The following is a 23,656-nucleotide window of genomic DNA, read 5'->3' on the forward strand; positions in this document are numbered from 1 at the left end:
CCGCTTCCTGCTCTACTTCTGGTGAAACACAGAGCCGCCCTTTGCTTTCCAGTATGCCTTCCAGGTCGCCCCTTTTTTCCTTACTGCTTAGTTCAAGTTGCAGAAGTCCTGGCTAGTGAACGGACACGAATTCCTAATGAACGTGGTATTTGCATGTGAGCGTGCTGCTTCTAACACACTTGATATCTTCCCTTAGATATGTCAGGGCTTCCTGCAGATCTCTCTACACAAAGTCTGGACTCCACTCATAAGGAAGAGATGAATTTCCCTTTTGTGAACAAGCATAAACCCTGAATTAACAACATCAAAATTATCCGATCTGTGCATTGTGTTTACCTATTTAAATAGTGTCCATAACCTTGCTTGGGCCTTGGATCCAAGTTACGAATTTTTCTCTCTCTCTACTTTGCAAATCAAATTCATTGGCCTCCTCGATGCCCTTGAAATCAGATTTTGCAGCCCCCTGGCTCTCCTCCAAAAGTCTCAGTGTTTCACAAGCCATCCTTGTTTCCAATTCACCCGTCTTTATCCGCTGTGTAAACTAGGTGGACCTGCGTCCTTAGGCACAGTCGAGCGCATTTGGTTGTTATTAGAGTGAGGATAGCTGACTCACACATGTAAAACATTAGAGAAATCTTACAAATGTTCGAGTGATGTTTTTTTCTGTTGTTGTTGTTTGGGGCCGTGGGGCGCTTAACCACATCCTGCCTTGCACACTCGAGCTCCTCTCTGTATCACCAGGTATCGTTTTAGGCTAATAAAACAAACAAGGACGCTATTTTGATGTTCTTTTCCCAGCATTTTTATTCATTTATTTAAATGTAACATGCTATACACTGTTCAGCCTTTTGGGAGGTAGAAGGAGGGAGGGAATCTATATCGTTATGAGGAGTCTCCTCAGAACCAGCACTCAGATGGACACAAGTTTCTGGCTGATGTACTTCGACATTGTGTGTGGGGGCCACAATTCCCACAGAGGCAGAGCTCCCGAAATTGTGATGCTTTTTAAAAAAATATACAATATTCTGGGCTGGAACTGCTTTTCCTTCAGTAGCACAATCCAGCTGGCAAAGGGGACCAGAATTCTCTCTCAGTATCGAGCAAAGATGCCATTTATAAATGCAGGAGAATCTCATTACATGTGATTACCCCCTTATCAAACCTTTTCTGTCTCTCTGCCAGTGTGTGTGTGGGGGGGGAGAGGTAAGGGAGATGTTTTCTATTTTTGGCTTCTGCCAGCTTTGATGCATTTTGCTAGAAGCTGTTTTAGTGTTTTGAGTACTCTGATGATGACTGCTTACACAGGCCCTTCGGTAATCTAAACGGCTACGTGAAACACGAATCCAGTTGGTGCCCTATTTGTTGTTACCCTGGTCATCCAATACCGTATTTGTCTGATCAAACATTTAATTCCGGTGGTGGGTGGTCCATCTTCATGTGTCAGGTGCAATTATTATTTTAAAATAAAAGAACCAAGGTAATCTAGTTCTGATGGGAATGTATTACACTATAGCTCTCAGGCTTGGTTACCAATTAAATGTTAACATACAGATTCCAACCACAAAAATGAAACATTTTTAGTATCCCATTTGTCAAAAAGCAAGTTGGAAGCCGGGCACCATGAAATGCAACGTCAGCCATAAGCCAGTTCACTGCCTCCAATGCATTTCTTTGGAAATCCCAACAGTTTTAAGGAGTGAGAAAAATAAGACCTTTTATAGGATTACTTTATGGGGAAGTTTCTTAATAAAGCTAATTCTTAAATAACAGATTAACTGGAAGTGTGGTTAAGCATTGACACAATTAAGGTGTAAGAGAAGGTCACAGAACACCAGCCTTTCTGGAAGTTAAACTTTAGTCAAAAGACACATTTAGCGAGTCTTTTTCTTGTACCAAAATACCATGTCCAAACAGTAAAATAAGCAGACCTTTTCAAAACAAGAAGTATTGAAGGTAACACCGCAGCATCAACATACTCTTATAGTTACCGCCTGAAACAGTTAGAACAAATATTGTTTCTCTACATTTTTAAAATCACTACAGACACTGCGAATAAGACTTAAGTATTTATTTAGTGGAGTACAATGTGATGTTTCCTTACCTGCTCTAACACAGTGCGTTTCCACACGGGTACACTGTGGAACCTTCCAAAGCTCTTTAAATTTACAGAAAATACATTTCATTTGGTTTTGTAAAGACTAGATCACACAGCTTGAACAGGTCGCGGCACGTGGCTACTCCTATACCAGGATGTATCTGCTCAGAGGAAGCCCCGGGGAGAGCTGCACTGCGCACCCAATTCCTAGAGCGCTCCTTGGGGGGATGCACGATGGGGGGCGAGTAAAGGGTCCTTCTGTACCAAGACGGCCTCTCGGTCGCCTGCCACCGCGACACGTGGCAGAGGATCATTAGGAAAGGAAGAGCGAGGCACGGCTGCTAGGGTGTACGGAACAACATTTTCCTTCTTTCAGCATATTCTTGGAGACCCGGTGGTGCGCTGAAAAGAGAACAATTTAGCCTTCTGGTCTGCTTCTGAGGGAAGGAAGCCTTAGCAGTGATACGGGGTTTACGTGATGGCGGACATCTGTCACTCAAGCCACAGCCGCCGCGCGGGGGCGCGTGCGGGGGCGGTTCCCACGGCCGGGGTGCGGGGCGCGCCGACGGGTGGGGGGGGTGGGGGGCGCGCGTGGGCCCTCGCCCGGCGCCCCGGCCTCGTGTCCTACCCTGCGGGCGTCTGCCAAGGCCTAAGGTCCCTGTGTGTCCCGGGCGTGCGTGTGGTGTGCTGGCGAGAGAGGAAAGGCAAATCGGAGGGCGGCGGCCGGGGGTACCCTTCAACACCCCGAAAGATATTTAACATCCTATTAAATAAATAACTTAGGAGGAAAGAGAAAGGGACGGCGGCAGAATGCACAAGCATACCATACTCTCGGCTCCGCGGGGGCGGCGAGACCCCGCGCGCGCGGACACCGCCCCGCCCGCCCGCGGCCCGCAGCGCTCGGCCCGTGCGCGCCCGCAGCCGCCCGGGGAGCCCGGGGGAGCCCGGGGGAGCCGCGGGTGCGCGCGGGGAGCCCCCGCTGCGTCAGTAACTGCTCCGGGGACCGTCGGGCAGGCCGCTCCGTGTCCTTCCAGCGCCGTCTGGGAGGCTGAGGAACGAAACACATCCACAGACGCTGAACCGACGGGCGCAGCGGCCAGGCCGCGGCTCCTCCGGCCCGGGCCCCGCGGCTGTGAGGCGGGGCGCGGGAGCGGCGCGGGGAGCGTCGGGCGGGCGCGGTGGGTGCGGGCCGCGTCCCGAGCGCAGGGGGCTGCGCGTCCGGCCGTCGGAGCGCCGCGCTGCGGGCGCGCCCTGCGCGGGTCCGGCGGGGTCCGCGGCGCGCCCCTAGGAGTGCACCACCATCGGGAGGAAGTGGGCCGACGTGTTTTTCCGCCGCGTTTTCTGCCCTCTCCGGGGGGCCCCCTTTCCGTTCAGGGCCACGTACATCTGCCGCCCGTTGTGCTGCCAGTTCAAGGACGCGTAGGTGTTGTACCCGTTCTCCTCTATCCGCTCCTTCAGCTTGCAGTCGTTGTTGAACTCCTTCTGCAGAGGGAACACAGCATCGGTTAGCCCCAGGCTGCCGCCGCGGCTCCCTTGGGATCAGGCGCCGTCCCTGGAGGCCCCGCTCCGGGCGCCCCTGCCGCCCGTCGGGGTTGGTGCTGGAGCTGTGCGCCGGGCACGCGCGGTCAGCGCCCGCGCTCGGGACCGCGGACCAGATTCTGCGTGAAGGCGCGTGAACTGTCGGGGGGATCCTCACGCCCGCGCACTGCGGCCCTTTGGCGCAGCCGGCGCGCCCTGGGCAGGACCTGGCCCCCGCGGCCGAAGGACCGTCATGAAACGTCCCGCGCACACGTCTGGGACGAGTCAGTGATAAAGCAGAGGGCTGTCACCTTTCTTTCAGAGCAATGACTAGGGTGCCTCGTGGGGTAAACTGAGTTACAAGGGAACTTTATCCACCTATAAATCCACAATAAATGCAGCCGCACCGATGAGAAGGCAGATCTCAAAGCAGGCCATCGCGGGTCTCCATAACCATGAGCTCGGGGGACGCAGGGGTGTCCTCCTCTCCTCTAAATACCAGATTTCTCAATTTTGTAAATTATTTACAATTTTCCCGTAATTTGGAATTTTGATAGACTTTACTCCGAGATCTAGGAGTGATGGAAAACTAGGACCTGGGCCGCCTTACTCTGTGAATTGTCATATCAAAGAAATTCTAGATACGGTGACTAGCACCGCCTGCGTCGTAGGAGCCTGAGGACTTTCATCTTGGGAAATTCCACTCTAGAGCTATCGTGCCTTTGGCTTTGTTTCAAAGGACCATGTGTTTTTGAGGGGATCTTCTGGGACAAGGATTGATGTCTTACTCATTCGATAAATCCAGGATCTCACTCTGGAGTTAGGAAGGAAGGGAAGGTACCTCACTAATTTCTAGACTCTGGCTTCCAAAGTGCCCTTCTGCCCTTATTCAGAAACTGAAGCAGTTAAGAAGCAAGAGAACTGGGGCCTTTCTTCGGGTTCTTCCTTCATCCAAACCAGTGGCACTGTAGGCATCTTTCGGTTCAGGCCTCCACAGGGCATTTCACATAGTTTCTCTCACCTCAGGACTTTTTACGAAATTTCTACGTAGTTTAAAATTCCTGAATATGTGTATATTTAAGTATCCAGGTTTCTGTGAGCTAGATCATAATTTTGAACATTTTAAGAACCATCATAAAGAGGTACAGTTTATGTTAATGTGGTTAGTTTAAGCTCCGTTACCTGGAATTAATTTATCCTGTATGCTTCTCTTCTATACAGTAATACTTAAATGTAACATTCAAATCATTTATTTGGTTAAAAGTAAAAAGAAAAGGTAAATTATTTAAGGCAAAGATTTTAATATAATAAAAATTCTGCATTAGAAAGGAATTTGAATCCTTAGTATAGGCTAAGGATTTCCGCCCCCCATTTATTCATCTTAGTTGGTCTAAAACTATATGGTTTTCAAAGGAGAGATGATATTTTACATGGATAATTATATTCGTTTCAATAAATGGGGTGCAATTTAGAGACTGGGAGGATTGAGATCATTTTACATGATTTTATATTTGAAACAAAGCTGTGTATAGAAAAGTTGCAATGGACACTTAATTATTTTTTCTCCCCGAAATAAATTTATAAGGCAATGCTTCTTAAAGTGAGGTACACCTGTAGTGGACTCCTCATCTCAGGTTTTTTTAATATTTAGACCATAGCTCAAATGCTGTGTCAGAGTCTCTGCAGGATAGCCTAATAATCCATGCTGTTTATAGCATTTAGGCAAATCATAAGTATTAGAGTTTTTTTAAAAAAACTCTAGGCTAGAGCAAGACCTCAAAGTATGGTCTTGGAGAGGTAGTTAGGTTTATGCATTGCACAGCTCTGGATTGTATGCGTTTTAATAAATCCAGTGAATCGCACACATGCTCAAGTTTGAGAGCTGCTGGCACTCCCATCTTATGTCAATCAACAAAAAAAATTCATTTACACATTTTAAAGCGACATTTCTTGATCCTTGCTGTGGAATACCAGGGTGTATGCACGTAAAGCACTGGCTGGATGGCAGCTCCAGAACGGAGCTCATCGCTCTGTGTAGGTAAATACAGTTCTGGAGTTGACCGAATGGCACACAAAATGACCAACTCCTCCCCATTTCAGATTTTAACAGAATACAAAGCACCCGAGTCCCTGTTTTACCTTCAGCTGTAACACATGCATATTACATAGTTTTCTACTCAGTTCAGGATATTTGTTTCCAATGATTCCTCCCCAAGTTGTCTGCAGTGCCCCTGCCAACTGAGCAGATGCTTCCGTGAGAGCCTGACTGTGAGCGATCAGTCCGGGACGTGGACTGACGGATGCCAGCAACAGCCCGTGTGGTGGACTGATGGTGAGCAGCGGGGGAGGCAGGGTTGCCAGCCCCTGAAACTGCTGCGCAGCCCGCTGTGGCTCTGTTTACTAGCAGCGGAACGGCAGCAAAGCTAGTCAGTGTCTGGGGGAACCGTTCCGAAACGGTGGTAGTAATTTGCTGCAGTGAATCTGGAACGTGAAAGCAGAATACTTACTGAGCCATAAAGCTTCCCCTTCTTGTTCATGGCTAAGTAATAGTTGCTGTTAATGGCTTTGACGGCAACAACTCCGATTTCCACTGAAGTTATCTTCAGGATACCTGAAACATACAATTACGGAGGCTCTAAGAGAGTCGCATAAATTCAGCTGAGAGAAGTAAAAATCCGAAGAAACTATTGAGTTTATTTTTGATGGTTCTAAAATCAAAAGATTAAAAAAAAATTGGAACTCAAACCCCAACCTCTTTCAATGTGCCTGAAAACCCTGAAGCTGTTTGGAAACAGGTAGTAGTTCTTTAAGAGCATCCCCGGTATTTCACTCTGAGCATATACGGGAAACATTGTTTTAATTAAAATGCTTCCTTTGCTAACTCTGCATTTTCAACCCCATAAATATTGAAACTACTCTACTCATCTTAGTCTAGATTTCACAAAACTTATCAGAGTGCACATCTGTACTATGGTATTAAATTAAATCTAGAGCATATGTCAATAATATGTCAGATTTACCTCAATCTGTAAAAACAGTGGTAAACTATTTCTTCTTTGTAGGACACTTAGATAAACTAAATCTTTTGGCTACATTTAACTGATAAATTTATTTTTGGCAAATGCGTTGACATTTCGAGGTACAGAGAGAGGCTAATCCCACATCCACATGGTCTTTAAAATAGCAGGGTCGCTATGCTGGGTTGGGAGAAAATCCATCAGCATTTTTTAAAGTTTTTTTTTTCCTGGAAAGAATGGAAAACTGAGGAAATTAGTAACTGGTAGAGAAGAGACATTTTCCCCTAATACACGAGTTGCTGTTGGTGCATTTAGAGATAATCTTCTCTGAAAAGTCTGTAGGTAACTAGAGAAGAGGCATTTGACATTCTACTCAAAATGCCCACCTATTTGAAGTTAAGAAGGCCTTGGGTGCTGACTACTTCCTTGCTGTTTTGTAACTCTTGGGAAAAGCTTTCTCGGGGTGGGAAGCTGCATTGTGATTATCGAAGGGCTCTGGATCCAGAGTGCCTGGGTTTGAATCCCGGCTTTGCATCTTTTGGTGAATGACTGTAGCAGAAACCACTGAACTGCCTGTGTCTCAATTTCATTTGTAAAATGGGCAACATAATAGTACCTCCCACAGAGCCTTGTTGTGAGGATTAAATCAGATATACGTACTAAATCATCAGAACTTGCCTAGAGCCTAGTGACTTCTTAGTTACACTTAGAGGGAAGTTTTCCTCCAAGCGTTCTAGATTTTGGAACTTCTTTACCAAGTTGTACAACCCTGAACAGAACCTGCAAATTCCCACTGATTGAGCCCCTAAAGTCTGGAAGTTGATCATAGCTTTTATTCACCATATGGCACCTAGCATAAGAAATACCATCCTGAACGTGGGTGACAAATTGTGTGTTTATACTCTTCCCAGTGGAAAAGAGGAGCTGGTTCTCAAGACATGAAAAGCTCCCTTTCTTTCACAGGTTGAGGAGCCGTGGGGAGGCCGGTAAAAATGCTTTAATTTCCCCACTGCAAGGCTGACATAACCAGAGAGACCTGCGCCAGGACTGCAGGCATGGACCACTCCGTCCAGGTCTCCTGCGGGAAGTCTCTGACCTGACACAGCACGCACTTTCCTTAGTAGAGTAAGATAGATATTGATGGGCAGGCTCAAACCAAGGGAAGATGGTAGCGGGTGCAGGAGACATTATCTATACATTTAACACCCATTTTCTTTATGCTGGTAGTGGCCTTCAAGGTATGAACTCCTACACACACATTCATTTGCACATTGTAAGAGGTACTTTCTTGTAGTTTATTTCTTTAATTCATAACAGTCCTAAACGGAGGTGTTGCTGTTCTCAACTGCAGGTGAAAAAATGCAGGATTTTGAGGGTGTATAACTCACACACAAGGTGATAAAGCGACACAGATCAGGAATGACGGATCCAACAGTTAAGCCTCAGCTTTCGGAATATCTTGCTCTCAATCTCTGACTAATTTGCCTCTGCTTCCTATCTCCTTGAGCGTTTCTGTTCCCACAGGGGATCCTGTTGGAAAACCATCTGACAAAATGACTCATCAAGATAATAGCCTTTCACAGGAATGCCACAGAGGACAATGTCTGAGTTTCCGAGAAGGAAATCTAATAGGCTTGATTTATGCCATAAGCAGAATATATAGAGCACAGCAGATGGTAGGGATCTGGGGCAAAATATTTAAGCTGTTACTTACTTTGCTTGCTTAAGAGGCAAGTAAACACTGACAGTAAATTTCAAGGTGTTCCCTTTGTATGACTGTGTAACTGGAAATTGTTAGAATGAAAAGGAATGAAGGGTGATTTTTAGCAAAGAATCACCCAAGACTTTTGAAGGTGAATGAGAAGTAGTGGGATTAAGCTGTAGTAACAGACTAAGTTGGGAACAGGAAAGGTGTTGCGATATAAATATTACCAGACCCTTGACTGATTATTTCTGAGAGTGCACTGCACATGGTGGATCATAGAAATCCGTGAGTTTCTTTCTATTTTGGACAAAATAGGAACTCAATATTCAAGAAATCCAGCAATCAGTTAACCATTTGTCCCACTCTACAGCTACTTAAAGCTAGCTTGAAAGGTTCAACATGCTTCAAAATAGAGGGAAGACGTAGGTGATTTAAAATCCTTCCAAATTCTGAAAATACTTTTTTGGATACATCATATGTCAGTAAGTCTTAATTTGATAATCTTGTGGGCAATGGACAATGACTGCCTTTGTTATCAATATTTGTGAATATGAGTGACTTTCTGAGAAACTCAAGTCTAGAGGACTTCTCTATTTTTCATAAAGAGTATCTCCAGTGTTCTCTGTTCTTTGGTGAGCAAGTTTGTCTACACAGTATTTTTGGAAAAGAGCACTAGAATTTTGTTTGACAATTGTTAGATTAATAACTTATAGTTCTGTATGTGTATACTTTGATGCAAACTTAAATGCCAATTGAAGGACAGCCTCCTTGGAGAAATTAAATGAAGGGCATACAGGATCTCTCTGTATTTCTCACAACTTATGTGAATCTACAATTACCTCAAAATTAAACTTCTAAAAAAAGCACTGTTTTGTTACTAAAAGAAATAACACCCGAAAATTATATCATCAGTGAAAAGAAACACAAAGTGTATTTCCCATGCATATAATTTAGATATTTTGTAAACTTAAAGACATATTCTTGCAGTGAAATTCTATTATTTCTATTAACTTGTAACCATGTCAGTTTTGAGATCTCTCAAAAGATGAATATGCCAGGTGGCATTGTAAATCTATTTAAGGGCTTTTGAACAGTTTCATACAGACATGTAGGAAGACCTATAGGGAGAAGGGCATCCTTTTAGGAAGTGATAATAAAAAGTCAAGTTATGGCTCTCCTCTTGCAAAGTCTGTGTTTTATTGAGAACATAAGACAAATGCAGAGAGAATCCCAATAAAACATAGGAAGTAACAGTGAGTGCGCGAGTGGAAGACAAGGGGGCAAAGATGAAGGCAGTTGGTCCATGCTGGCCGGGGTTCCGGGGCAGACTAACTGCTGGGAATGAGACCTGAGCTGAGTTTTGTAGGCTGAGTATAAGACGCATCCAGGGAAGAGGAAAGGGGGAGCAAAACAATATGGTGTTTTCAGAAGAATTATAAGTTTGATTTATCAATTACAGTAAAGGGAACGAGAGAGGAAGTTGCAAGAAGTGAGGTTGGGGGTTAGTCAGACTCAAGTTATCAGGCACCTTGTATGGACTATAAGGATTTAGGCAAAGAGAAAACATTTTACCTAAAAATGTGTAATTTTTGAAACAACATATTAGAAAAAAGCCAACATTTAGCAGATTCCTTCAAGTAAATAACAGCAATCCGTGAAGTTTATTTTGAATTTGTATTTGATATCCTACATCATAAAGTTTGATAACCAACATTACAAAAGTGATTGTGAAATAAATCAGCTCCAATTAATGGGCAAATTCTACCTAATGATGCATCATCACCATGGCAATGGGGAGGGTTTTGTAAACTCTTCCAAATAATTTTCATGTAAGTCATCTTTTCTTTTGAGCTGCGGGTGTGCTGTGTTTTGGTGGCTCTTTGAGGAGCAGCGCAGCGGAGGTGGCCCTTCACAAGTGTCCTTCCTAGTTTATGCTTTTCGCACTTCTGAGGAAGAGAAGCAGCTGACCCACCTTCAGGCTATTAGCTGTTGTCCCGGGTAGGAACGTTCCCCTGAAATATTGTTTCATGGACACAACAGGCGAAAGTAAAAGACAAATATTTAATAGAATGGATATGGATGGGGAAGCTGGGTGTAAAAAATAAATGCCAAGTCCTATCATCCTCTTTTGGAGAAACAGAACCAACCCCCTGAAGGAACCTGAAGGTGGCTGGGCTAACGGGGGTGAGCACAGACGTGCAGGGGCGGTGCTGGCTCTCACCACGGAGGGCGCAAAGACAGGCAAGACTCAGTCTGCGTCCAAGGGGTTTAAAACTGGGCGGGGCCATGACACAAGTAACTGAAGTAATTACAATACAAAAAATATACGAAGTGCTATGTCAGAGAGAAAATGTAGTAAAACCATCCTGAAAGAGATGTTAGTGCCTGAAGAGAGTCTTTCAGGGGTAAGATTTTAATAGGGGAAATATCTAAAGTTGAAGGGAATATTCTGGGCAGAGGAAAGTAAATAAGCAAAGACAGGCAGGAGGAGGGAAGAGGCCCAGGGTGTGCTTGGGCCACAGCTGGCTTTCCCACCAACTGTACTTCCTGAGGCCACTCTCCTTAAAGTGAGGGCTCTGCTTTATTGAGCAACAGCGGTGCTTTCCCGGGTGACGAATCCACTTTTCAAAAAATTAGTTGTGAAACTTGGAAACAACTCAATAAATGTCAGAGCCTCATGAACTAAGACTCAGTCATGGCTGTTATTTTCTCTAAAGATTTTAACTCAAAATAGATTATAATGCTATGTAGTATGATAGTTTTATTAGTCAGTGTGCTAAAATATATCATGGTTAGTAAAATGTAATACACAAATCCTAACCTCTCTAAATTAAGTCTCTCTCTTTCTTTCTTTCTTTCTTTCTTTCTTTCTTTCTTTCTTTCTTTCTTTCTTTCTTTCTTTCTTTCTTTCTTTCTTTCTTTCTTCCTTCCTTCCTTCCTTCCTTCCTTCCTTCCTTCCTTCCTTCCTTCCTTCCTTCCTTCCTTCCTTCCTTTCTTCTTCCTTTCTTCCTTTCTTCCTTTCTTCCTTTCTTCCTTTCCTTTCTTCCTTTCTTCCTTTCTTCCTTTCTTTCTTTCTTATGAATTGTTGTCAGTGTCCTAAAAAGATCATATTCTAATATAGAAAAACCCATCGAGCTCCTTGAGCTTGTTGTCACATTTACACCTTACACCTCAGAGATTATGTGGCTACACCCAAGAGTCTGGGGCTAAATGGCTCCAAATGCGGTCTTCATTCAAATCGCTGTGGGTTTTATCTCTTTAATTGTGTATCTTTCTCAAAGAACCACAGCAATCGCAGTGGCCTTTGTTTGTTTATTTTTTATTAGAACAGTGCATAGTTCACAGTATGCTCAGTATATATTTATTGAATAAGTAAATGAATCAGTGAGTGATCCAGTGACTGGCTGAGTATAGGAAAACTGGGTATTCGTTAAATATAGAATTTTTTTCCTTTACCCACTAGACCCATATTTGTAAAAAAACCTTGAGATGAATAAGTAGCTCCACATCCAATGAAAATGAAACTGAAATGTCAAAATGTTATATGATTCAAAGGAAAAGTGGGTGGGTTACAAAATATAAGTATTTTTAAATTACTTCTAGGAAAATTATTATAAATCTGAAACTCCTTTAAATTTTCTAAATAATAGGCTTATGGCTCTGCAGCTATTTATTATTAAAACTGTGGGAAAGGGATTCTCAAACATGGATCAGGAAGGCCATCTGGGATGTGAGGCCTCTAGTCAAGGCAACATTCTCAGTTAAGAAAAGCACCATTTGGAGTAAATTGAATTTAAAGACAGTCTTAGCACAAAAACCAAGAACTGATATAGAGTGACTCTCGTGTATCATATATTTTCATGTCTCATTTACTATTCACAAACTATATCAGGTAAATATGATGTCCTTAAAATGTTGACACTGAGCCTTGGAGAAACTAAGTGAATTGGAGAACACACACACACTGGAGTAGAGTAGATTTGGTGTTTGGATCCAAAGCCCATTCTCTTTCCACTACATCAGGCTTTGTTTAATAAAGTTGAAAATTGCAATATGACAAAAGCAATGACGAAGATAGTTTTACCTTTTGAAAATACTTTTCTCCATTTCTAGCAAACACTTGATTTTTACATTTCAAAAGTATTTTAGAGAAGCATAGAGTTTTTGTCAACCCAAAGGGATTAACTTTTATAGAGGTTAATTTTTTAGGTCACTAAAGTATTACAGCTCGTAGGCTTTATTAAAAATAATTTGGAGCTTCAGTCTTCAAGTTCACTCACTTCTTTGTTCACATATAGAGATGCTTATCAAAATGTAATGTTTTCCTTGATGACTCAGAGGCATCAAAATTCGGTCTGATGACTTTGCTGTGAAAGTGGAAGCTCTCAGGGCTGACACATTAATATGTAATCTTGTTAGAACTGAGTCCAAATCTGGGCACATTTTAGTACATTCTTTCTGAATACAGGACACGAGGCTTTGTGTAGAAACCCTAATTTTTTTTTATAGGTTTTCAGGTATATTCAGAGAGTGAACATCTACACAAATGTGATGTTAAAATTCCAGGGGAAACAAAAATATCTAGCTTTATGTCTAGCACAATCTCTATTAGTTTTATCTTTCATGTCTAAGATAAAATAAATGCAGTAATTTTTCCTGTTGTAAAAATTATAATAGATAATTTGCAAATGATCAAGTGGAGTATATTTTGCTTCATTAACACTGGTATTGAAAAAATTAACCAATAATTACTTTTTCAGCTGGTAGTTAGTTCATTTATACCCTTGAACTTGTTAAAAACATGATTTCATTCATGGCTCTTGACAGTACAATACTACTTTACATTTATCAAGTTCAATAGATTCTGGGTTTATATGATCATGTCCAGAAAAAAATACAGTTTTCAATATCTAAACAATTTCCATCATATCAATTAGAAATATTTAAAATAACAAATCTTTTCACCTTTCTTTAGTGTGAAACAGAACTAAATTAAATGAAGCCTCAAAAAATTATGTGACCTGTTGGACTCCCACGCAGCTCAGAGGACCTTCCTGACATTGTGCTTAGAGACTGGGCCAACCTTTAGCCTGGCTTCCATGTGCACTGGGCTGTGTCCCTAACGGTCCCCCATCCCTCATGCTGAGCCTTTACTAAAGAAAATTCAATGCCGCCAACCAGCAGATTGTGCATTGTCCCAACCTACCTTGCCAAACTATATCCCGTCATTCTTGACTTACCTTGTTCTGTAGCTTTTCATTTCACAGAGCCTCTAGTCTTTTGTCCCACCTTTATCAATTCTCCATAACCCCCCTTGGTTCCTTATCTGTTCTCCCTCAAAAATGTGAGCCACTCTTTCTTAGTTGGAGTTGAGCCCTGTTACTACCGCAGTCTCTGGCCCTTCCTGCAATAGTCTGAACAAAATCTGCTTTGTTGCCTTTAACAAGCATCTGGTGCTGGGTTTTGGTTGGTTTGTTTGCTTGCTTGCTTGACAATTATAAGAGCTCAAAAAATATCATGGAGATTATGGAGTAGAAAACTGTCACCAAATTCATGGGTCATGTGCCCAGAAAAATATTCCATAAGTGGTGCATGCAAAAAGGAAGGAAAATGGGCTTTTGAAGGCTGGGGAAGGAAAGCACCTGGCTGAGGGGTAACAGAGCTTTGGGGTAAGAGAACTATGTGTGTATCTCTAAGCTTAAGGGCCCCCCCCTTACACCTATATGGGACTGCCTATTTGCTCCATTCGGCAGTTTCAAACATTGCATCCAGATCTAGCGTAACTGTCTTAAAAGAGTGTCAAAATGTACCTAAGGAATTATTGTATTATCTCTTTATTTTCCTGTCTCATTTCTGTCCACCCTGCTGCCCCATGTTTGTCTGTCTCCCTCCTCTCTCTCTCTCTCTCTCCCTCACACACACACACACACACACACACACACACACACACACACACACAACACCACACCACACCACACCACACAATGAAGCTGGTAACCTCACCTACAAATTTTTAAAGGAAACAGCAAAGTCTCATTTTTTGTGATGAAATTTATGGAGGAGCTTGGGTGGGAATGAGAAGGAAGTAAGTGGTTGCTCTAAAAGAGAACTGGTTTTAACATCTCAGCTCTGCTACTTAACTAGCTGTGTCCCCTTGGATAAGACAGTTTTACTCCCTGAGCCTTAGGTTCCTTGGGGCTAACTGCCTGTTGCTCACAGGGTCGCACAGAATCTCAGTCCTGGACACCACATAGGTGTTTACCGTCTGCTGAATCAGGATGGCTGGTGACTTCATCAGTCTTTCATATGAGTGATTCTCAAACTTGAGCATGTGTAGGAATCATCTGGAAGGTGCCAGAGAATTAGACTCTCCAGCAGTTTCCCAGGCAGTGATGACTCTGCTGGTCCAAGGACCGCACACTGCCCTATACACTATGACTCAGAGATAGAGCAGGCCTTTGATATAAAAAAGTATTGACAAAAACCTGTGCAGAGAAGCAGAGCCACCGACAGGAATAGACACAGTGATCAGAGCAGCTTAACATCAAAGAAAAATTTGTAAAGAATGTGGAAAGCAGTACTGGGTTTTTCTTCTGCTTGTTTTTGGTAAATATGGGACTTTTAACATCTGCATAATTGTGATACGTGGATTTGGAATTTGTTTACAGATATACTACGTTGTTGTCTATAGTCAGTTTTTCAGACTGCTCTAAGATTATTAACAGAATCTTTATTGTCTTCTCCGTAATAAGAATGTGGAAACTTAAGTTCCTTCAGCTACTCTAAGTATGTTATAGACATTCTTATAGGACTAATTGTGCCGACACTACGAATTACAGGTCTGTAAGGCCCCCTTAAAACTATTCTCAGGCCAAGACATTGCTACAAAATCAGTAGGGATTCACTTGATCGCCTACCCTCCACCCAGAGTTAAGGGCATATACTTGCTCGGGAATGACCTCACCGCCTTTGAAAGGAAGACACCAGGGTGGGCTACTCGTTAATGTCTGTCTGGCCTGCCTGGGACCGTTAGGGGCTCTGGCTGCCTGCGCAGCATAATGTAACAGAGCCCCTCAGTCTCTGTCAGCCAGCCTCTCAGATACCCGTGGAAAGAGGACCTGCGTTCACACTACCCTTATTATTTCTCTATAAGAAGGAATATCTTCCCCAATATGCGAAAGACCAAAATGACCTTTTACATTCTCACCTGGTCCTTCAAGTCACAGAATAAATGCAGTGATTAAGTTGGCTTTATTGATGTGCACAGTGCCAAATTCCAAAACTTGTCTCAATTTAAAGGCTATTTTAATTGACCAGTATTGTAATTTAACATTGATCTAACATTAAGAGTATCAGAAACTAACAACACAATCTATGAACAATATTCCTCTGCTGTAAATTAATTGTTCAAGTGTGTTAAAGATTAATATCCTACAGCACTGTCATTGTAAATGAAATGTGACTCTGGGCTCTTCACTGTGGATCATTGGTCAACAAATGTTTGCATATGGTCGTCTCATGTGTCTCTTCATGACACCCTGCTAGGTCAACAGATTTAGTAAACTCAACATTTTCTTCTTATTTTTTCCTCACCAGCAGAGATTTTTTAAAAAATCCGTTTAACTGTTAGGACATAGATAATTGTCAATATTATAACAGTGCCATGTTGGAAACATTACCTTCTGTGTTCTTAGATTGTATTCACAATGAGACATAAATTACATGTTTCTGAAGATGAGAATTTATTTGAAATTCTTGAGAATTGTCCACTGTAAGTGCTGATATAAATTTAATTAACTTGCAAAATGAGAAAAGATTGTATGTCTCATTTTGCATGAAATGAAGCCCTAGAAAAACTTGTATGCCTTGGAGATAGAAACTCTACCCCACTCCCAGCTACCAGTCACCAGGAGAAAAAATATTGGAAATACATACATGTTTGAGTCATCTGCTGGGACCCAAGATAAGGGACACTGGATCCCATTTTACAGTAGGATAAATGGTGAGAAACGGCATGAAACAGGAGAGGTTAGAATGGGAGGGCGAATATACACTTAGAAAAACCCAGCACAATTCATTTTAATGGTAATAAGGTCAGAAGCGAGGCAGAGAGTAATTACTGAAAATGTTTTTTTTTTTAAAAGATAAACTTATATCAGAAAATATATAAAGTTTGTATATAAAGTTTTATAAAGCTCTTGCCCCCCCCCCTTTGGAAGTCCAAAAGCCAACATAAAGGGTCAGGGGAATTACTCCTTGGCATCTTTCCCTAAATGATCATTGCCTCAATACAGATAATTGCCTTAAATCTATTCCTATGGAATGTCTACCACGTTTACTCAAGTTCTTATGAACTTCTTTAGGATAACCAAATATAATACAGAGTGTCTTTTCTCCTCAATTTAATGAAAAGAATAAAGTGGGCCAGTAGAGCATCGAAGTGTTCGCACGTTAGCTAAGCATGAACAGCCCTAAGGAGTTCCAAATACTTAATGTATATCGAGCCTTAGGGGCAAGCTCCAAGCTCCCCCTGCGCATGTATATTGTGAATCTCAAGCTTCCAACAAGGCATGGAATAACATATAATCAGCTTCTTACCTCTTTCGAAGATTCTTTCCATAGTTACTTAGAGAGCGGGTAATTATACTACTTTGTAAGAAATATAAATACTACTATTGGTATGTGTATTTTTATTTAATTGTGCAAAAGACAAGTAACCTATATACTTGCCAAAGCGAAACACTGATTAAGTTGCCATATTTAAAACTCTATGTTTCTGTAACTCATGATATTGAAATAAGAAATTCTGCCTTCTGCTGGGAAAGGGAAGTTTAAACAAGACACTCATGAAGATCATGGTCCTCTGGACTGAAGACAGCCCTTCTTTGGCCAAACACCAAGGTGGGAGTGATTCTTTATCCCTAAAGTTCACGGAGGTGCTCTGCTCTCCCATTGCCACAGCACACAGCTGGCAAAGAAAACGGATCTCTGAGGTTGGCACTGGAAGAAGACAGGATCACACTGACTTCCAGTCACTAGTAAATCACACAGCCAGTGTTTGCAGAGTACGTCGGAGAGGATACTTCCATAGAAATTAGTGTGAAGTTTTTTTCTGGTATTTAAAGATTGTACTTTGAGGCTGTACAAAAACAAAGATTAAAACTCCATATAACAGCCAGACCTTCGAGCACAGAAAACATGAAAAGCAACACTGGGCTAGGAAGAGATTTTCCTAGATGCTATTCCCTTAACCACGTGTGGGTGGAAGGAGGGTGTCACTCCTTCGCTGAGAAGCAACCTCTGGTTGATATGAGACCCAGCATCGCTCCTTTAGTGTTCTCTGTAATTGTGCAGGGGAAATGGAAGGCTCCGTGCTTTAACTCTCAGTGAACATTTTTGTTGTTTCATTACTTCTTGAGTTGATAAGCTATCTTTAAAGATATTACTAGACAAGATGAATTCTATCTGACATACTATATCTGTTTTCCCATGGTGAACAAAGACCAGGAATGATGTCAATATTACATCTTATTTAAAAACCAGTGCTTAAATGGGTTTAAAATAGTAAGCTCTTGAGAAAGGGCACAAACGCTTTAAGAGAAAATCTCTCTCTGATCCAGTTTTGAAAGGGAAAACTGATGGATAAGGGACCATTATATGTAGGTGGCGGCCTCAAATAATCACTTAGGGTTAGGAACAGTTAGGAGAGCTTTAAAAACGCCGAGACAAATAAGTGGAGAGATATGTATATGCTTCAGACAAACGTCATTCCACACTAGTCTTGATTCACGCTTAGTAAACTGTTCTGAGTAAAATGTGCTGAAAGGCCAGCATTTAAGAGCAGAAGGCAGGTTATGCCTCCTGTGGACTGGAGTTCTCGTGGGTGTCGGTGCTTCTGGCATCCAGGCCGCAAGAGAAAGAGAAACGCGAGAAGCAAACCCCAGAGGTGGGCAGCGAGGAAACCGAGAAAGTTCCTGGACGTACTTGAGTTCATGTAGCTCCCATTAAAACACACATGGGCCATGCTAACTGCAAATGTCTCCTTATACTCAATTCAGTGTCCCCCCCAAATTGTTAAAGCCTTTAAAATTTGGAAAGAGAGGGAGCGACAAAGAAAAATTATCTTAGACTTCTTTGTAGTGTTACCTTAGTGGATAAAACTCTACTTAGAGTTGGAAGAAATGTTTCCATTTACATCTGTTTGTCAAAATCTGAAAGCATTTCTCCCAAAGGAAATAGTCTTTCAATATAATTTAATTCATATAACCAGCTGCACGAAGGAACTTGAACGGACATGCTCAATTCTGATTAGCTTGAATTGTCAAATAATTCAGTTCATCTGAGGTAAAATGATTAAGTCACAATAATTTATGGTGATTAAATTTGGGTGTATCGGTATGAGAAAGGGGAAAAGATAGAAAGGACCATAAAAATTCGAAAATAATTTGTCAAATTGATATCAAAATGGCAAAAACACCACCCCAAGCCAAGTCTCCTCCATCACCAGTTATCCCTCCTTTACACACAATGCAATATACAGATGATGGATTATAGAACTATACTCCTGAAACCTATATAATTTTATTAACCAATGTCACCCCAATAAATTCAATTTAAAAAATGGCAGCGACAATTCTCAGTGAAGTGGTTGGCTTTTTATGAAGTCAGATTAATAAATTAATAGAAATATCTATAAAGATGAAGGAGCAACATTCAGTAGTTTCATTTAATTGCTATTTCAAATGTTTCCTTCTCGACTACTGACTCTAGAAGGTCAGAAAAAACCTGTGATTGTAATATAATTTAATTAGTACAAACACTGAAATATTTCAGTGTAGATTATTCTTGGGTAAGATTCAAAGTAAATCCAGTTTATTTGTTTTCATATAAGGATCTTTATAAATGGTGTCCAAATAGATGTCAAATGTAGTACCATCATATAATTTTAGAAGGGAATATACTTGGAGTTTCCATATTTTACAAAAACAGACTCAGAAATCAGGATCCATAATACAGTATTCATTTCATAGTCACTGTTATTGAACAGATACATACACAGAAACATGCACATATGTCTTATACAAATTGGTTAGAAAAACTAAAATACTAAAAAACCATAATCAAAAAGGAATAAATAAAAATAGACATGCCCTTAAAAAGTTTAAAAAGTTTGATTAAACTGTGGTAGACCATGGAAATGGGACTCAGGGACAGGAGTCTATTAAGCAGTTTTTACTTACGGACAGCTTACGGCTACCGTGTAGCCAAACTTACTTCCTTATGCATTGGTACGAGACCTAGTTATATTTTCATGCCAAGGAAAAATGTCCAGTATGCAGATTTCAGATTCTTTCAAAAGCCTGATCTTTGAGCACTTGGCAGAAGTGAGACCCATGGCGAAGAAAGAGCAGGGAGAATTTGGCTGGAGGTGGGAAGAGACAGCTCGCCCCTAGTTCATTGAAAGCGTGACTCTTCCATTTCTCCGTTGGGACCACATTTGTCGTACCCGCACCTAGCAGGTAACCAATGTACAATCACGGGACAAAAATTATTAGTGTACCCTAAGAAAGCAATGTGCTAAGTCCCTCTCTCAGCTTTGGCAGGTGGATTTTCCTCTGGAACGCGGAAAGGAAGGCTCGTCTCCCTTGTCAGGTGCTCCGCTGCATCTGGATGTGCCAGCTCTGCCAGGGGCTCGGCGGGGTGACATCAGAAGCCAGGACACCCCCCCCCCCCCGCCCCGTGCCCTGTTGGCCTTCCATCCCCAGCACCACCTCTCGCCTGCAGACCGACGCCTCACGTTATTTTGTGCGTGTGTTTTCAACTCAGCGTAAGGAACACTTGCCCCAAGGACTGCTTACCGCACGCGGCCCAGTGCAACTCGCATTATGCGAAAGCCACCGACTGAGCATAAAAAGAGCCACTGTGACTTGCGTGTTATAGGAATAAATTAGAGTCCCAAGCTGAAATCCAGAATTATTCTGCTCAGTCTTTTCCTACGAAATCCCACTTGCTTCAACCACAACAGAACTCCAGGGCCACTTTGTTCCCTTTTTATACATAGGTGTGCCGGTCATAAGAACCCACTTTTAAAGGTTAAAGAAAAAAAGCCCCCTCCCCACCAAGTCCAGTATGTCAGCGGGTGCCCTGGGTGTCCCGCGCCCAGGAGACGCGGTGCGGGCCGCTGAGGCCCTGCGCTCTGGCGCGACACTCCAGCAGCTGCAACTGCCTGCTGACCTGGAACCCGGGCCTTCCCATCCCCAGGGCTTGGGGGCTTCCTGCCCTGCTGGGAGATCCTTCTCCATGCCTGCGGCCAGGAGGCAGCCCTGTGGCCCTCTGCTCTCTCAGGCAACACTCTGAGTAGGACAGGATGACAAACTCTCTTCTTTATGTCGAGACTTAAAAGCTACTGGAGAGTGAGGCCGTTTCACGCCCGGCCTCTTTCGTGGCCGTCGGCTCCTCTGTTTTATTGTTCCTCTAACCTGCCAGTTGACTAAAACAGCCGCTAGTGATTACGTCTGAGGTGGGAGGCTGGTGATCTAACTGCACAGGCCTGTGCCACATGTCTTACTCCGTTACACCAACTCGGAGTCCAAAAGGAGAGCTCCGGAGGCATTTTCACACTCAGAACTTCAAGGGACGCGCACTGTGCTGTTCCATGGCTGGACTTGACGACTGCTTTCGCTTCGTTCTTCCTCCCCCTTCAGACACCCCCCAGAATCCTGGCACCCCTGTGGCGCGAGGACGCACTGCTCCTGGGAATCTGGCCGTTTTCTTCTCTCAGTCGCCCTTGCTAGCTAACTACTGTGTAAGGCAAGCACACTGGGAAGTCAGAGAGAGCTCTGACTTTGAAAATGAAGCCAAATTCTGACACACGAAACTCTTTCGGTAGACAAAATTTTCTGGCAAATTTATCGTAAGCTAAAAAAGTATATAATCAGCTTTTTCTTTGCAAGATACTTTCCCAGACACTGTACATTCCCCTTACCCCTATCATAACCTGACAATCTCGCACATGTTAACAAATACTTTTAAAAAGTCTGACAAAGAGAAAGCCGTATAGGGCAGATTATTTCACGTAGACACCAATCCAGAATACCTTGACATATCTGAAGACTTGATATTACTGATAAAGATTTTGCTGTTACGGTTGGCAAAGAGGTACATCTCAGTGATTTCTTTTGACTTCACCAGTTCTGGTTTTTGCTGTGTTTGTTGAATCAGATCTCTTCTCAGTTGGCTGACGTATGTTGATTGTAGGCTCCTATCTTGACATCATTGTCTTCTCCGACAGTACCTCCAATTCAAAGTGCCGCTCGTATCCACGTGATAATTTAAATAAAAAATATCAGAAAATGGGCATGCACCGTATCGGAAACATTCTCTTTGACATTTAGGGCTCAGACTTTCTAAGTAGTTCTGGCATGATTACCTGTCTAGTGTCCAATAAATAAATAGCTGTTTTAGGTGGTAAAATCTTGCCACGCTAAAGCGCCCAGCCCTTAAGAATGCATAATTGGCAAGATCTTGCTCCAAAGCATCTTCAGTCTCTACTGAATCTGAGCAGACAACTGTGAATTTTCACCAGTTCCCCTTCCTAAGACAGGTAGCCTGGCATCCTACAGAGACGTGGAGTTTCAGAGCCTTGTGTCCCCAGGGGATTTGCCAGCACAAGGCTTGTCTGGGATAAGCCACATTAAGAACTGTGTCTTCTTGTCATTTCTTAAGCTGTCCCTTTATATTTATAAGCTCATCCTCATGAGCTAAATATTTTGGCATATATTTCTGCTACTTCAATATCTATCTGATACGTATTCAAAGACTAAGTTCTTTAATCCTTAAGTGAGTAGCTTTTCAGCATTTCCCAAAGTATTGAATTTTCAAAAGAAAGTTGGCTGAAAGAACCTGGTAAAGTGCAAGGACACAGTGGTAGCTAATACTTCTCTTTCTCAACATATGGCTTATGTTACAACTGAGCTGATCCCCAGCTTTTATCTCTGGGAGCTGTGAGGCTGACTGCTTACAGGGTCGCATTGCCTAATTAATCCTTACTTAGCATTCTCCCAGGTGAGTCTAACACGGATAGGAAGTTGGTTTCTGTCAGCCGGTCCACCTTTCACCCTGCCACACATCTGGGAAATATTCATTCTAAAATCAGGTCCAAGCCTTTGGCATTAACTACCTCAAAATGTTAAGATATCACCAGCAATTTGCCTCTGCTTGAGAAAATTAAAAGCATATTTGAGATATAAACATGAGTATGCCACTAATATTACTGGCAATAATTGAGAGCTGTTCTTTTATTACAATGGGGGAAAAGGGGATGTTATCAGATGAGATAGATAGAGTAAGTCCAAGTGGTAATATTACACTTGCTAAATAGCTGCATATACATTTTATGTGAATGTTAAAAATTAAAGTGTATTAAATGCTACTGTTTTTCTTTATGGTTGTTGTACTGTTGTTATGGTAGAGAAAACACATACTCTATATAAGTAGTATATAATCTGGCCTATCCCTTAGGAAAACCAAATTTATAATTTAAATTGTTTAAATTATAGATTATGGTTACTAGCTCAATTCATCAGACATCGTGGGTTTCTTTGTTTTTTGCTAAGATTATTGCCTATTTAGTTTAAAATAGAAAAAAAATACTAGATCTTTTATTTCAGACCCTAATCCAACCTCAGCAACTGCCTTTTGCATTTACTTTCTTCATAATTAAAAGTGAGCTTGTGGGTAACTCACCGTAGTCAGTTATGGCTGGTAAAATTATGACAACTGGTTATGGCATCATCTGTACACTGGAGCGAAAAGTAACCAGAGAGGGGAGAATGGGAAATGATTCTGAAAAATGTATTTGGGAGCTAGATTTAAATTTGTAGAAGTTAAGTAAGATTAGCTATCCCTTAAAGAAAAATATGCACTTATTTTAGGTGCTTCTTTGTTGCTGGGGTCACTCCGCAAGGACTTGGCTTCACTACCTTTTTCATCTTGGAGCTTTGCTCAGCAACTGCGACTCAGTCTAAGAATCAGCTTGTATTATATCCACCAACATGCAAGTGCTTGCCTACTCACTTTATGTGATTTCAGTGTTTATTAAATAACTGCACCGATAAGTAAGAGAAAGAGAAATGGAAGAGGAAATTGAAAACGTGGCCTTACTTGGAGATTTAGAAAATTTTCTCATGTGATTTCCATGTTTGGTTCAGTGTTTTCTAAAAAAAAAAAAAAAAAATCACTGACATTTAAAACATCCCTTCAAAGGTCATTCCGAAGACATGTGAGCAAGTTGTATTGAGGGTGTTGTATGTGCAATTAGGG

At 42.1% G+C, this 23,656-nt stretch overlaps 1 protein-coding gene across 3 annotated transcripts in view; it reads right to left on the reverse strand.

Moving 5' to 3' along the window:
• Window positions 1-778: 778 nt before the first annotated feature.
• The window catches only part of FGF10 (fibroblast growth factor 10), a 74,511-nt gene continuing 51,633 nt past the window's right edge, over window positions 779-23,656 (reverse strand). Inside the window, exons 2-5 of one of the 3 annotated variants that reach the window (XR_013998421.1) lie at window positions 6,121-6,224; window positions 3,480-3,577; window positions 2,920-3,143; window positions 779-2,497 (exon numbers count right to left, since the gene is read on the reverse strand). Coding sequence is in view for 1 of the 3 variants with exons in the window: in XM_081131892.1 (XP_080988018.1) it covers window positions 3,380-3,577; window positions 6,121-6,224 (302 nt within the window). In the remaining 2 variants the exon portion in view is untranslated. Of the gene's footprint in view, window positions 2,498-2,723; window positions 3,144-3,271; window positions 3,578-6,120; window positions 6,225-23,656 lie in introns of those variants that run through there. The other 2 variants (XR_013998422.1, XM_081131892.1) reach the window with 2 other exon arrangements.

This window comes from Miniopterus schreibersii (genome assembly GCF_964146895.1).
Source record: "Miniopterus schreibersii genome assembly, chromosome: 3".
In the NCBI taxonomy this organism is placed as follows: domain Eukaryota; kingdom Metazoa; phylum Chordata; class Mammalia; order Chiroptera; family Miniopteridae; genus Miniopterus; species Miniopterus schreibersii.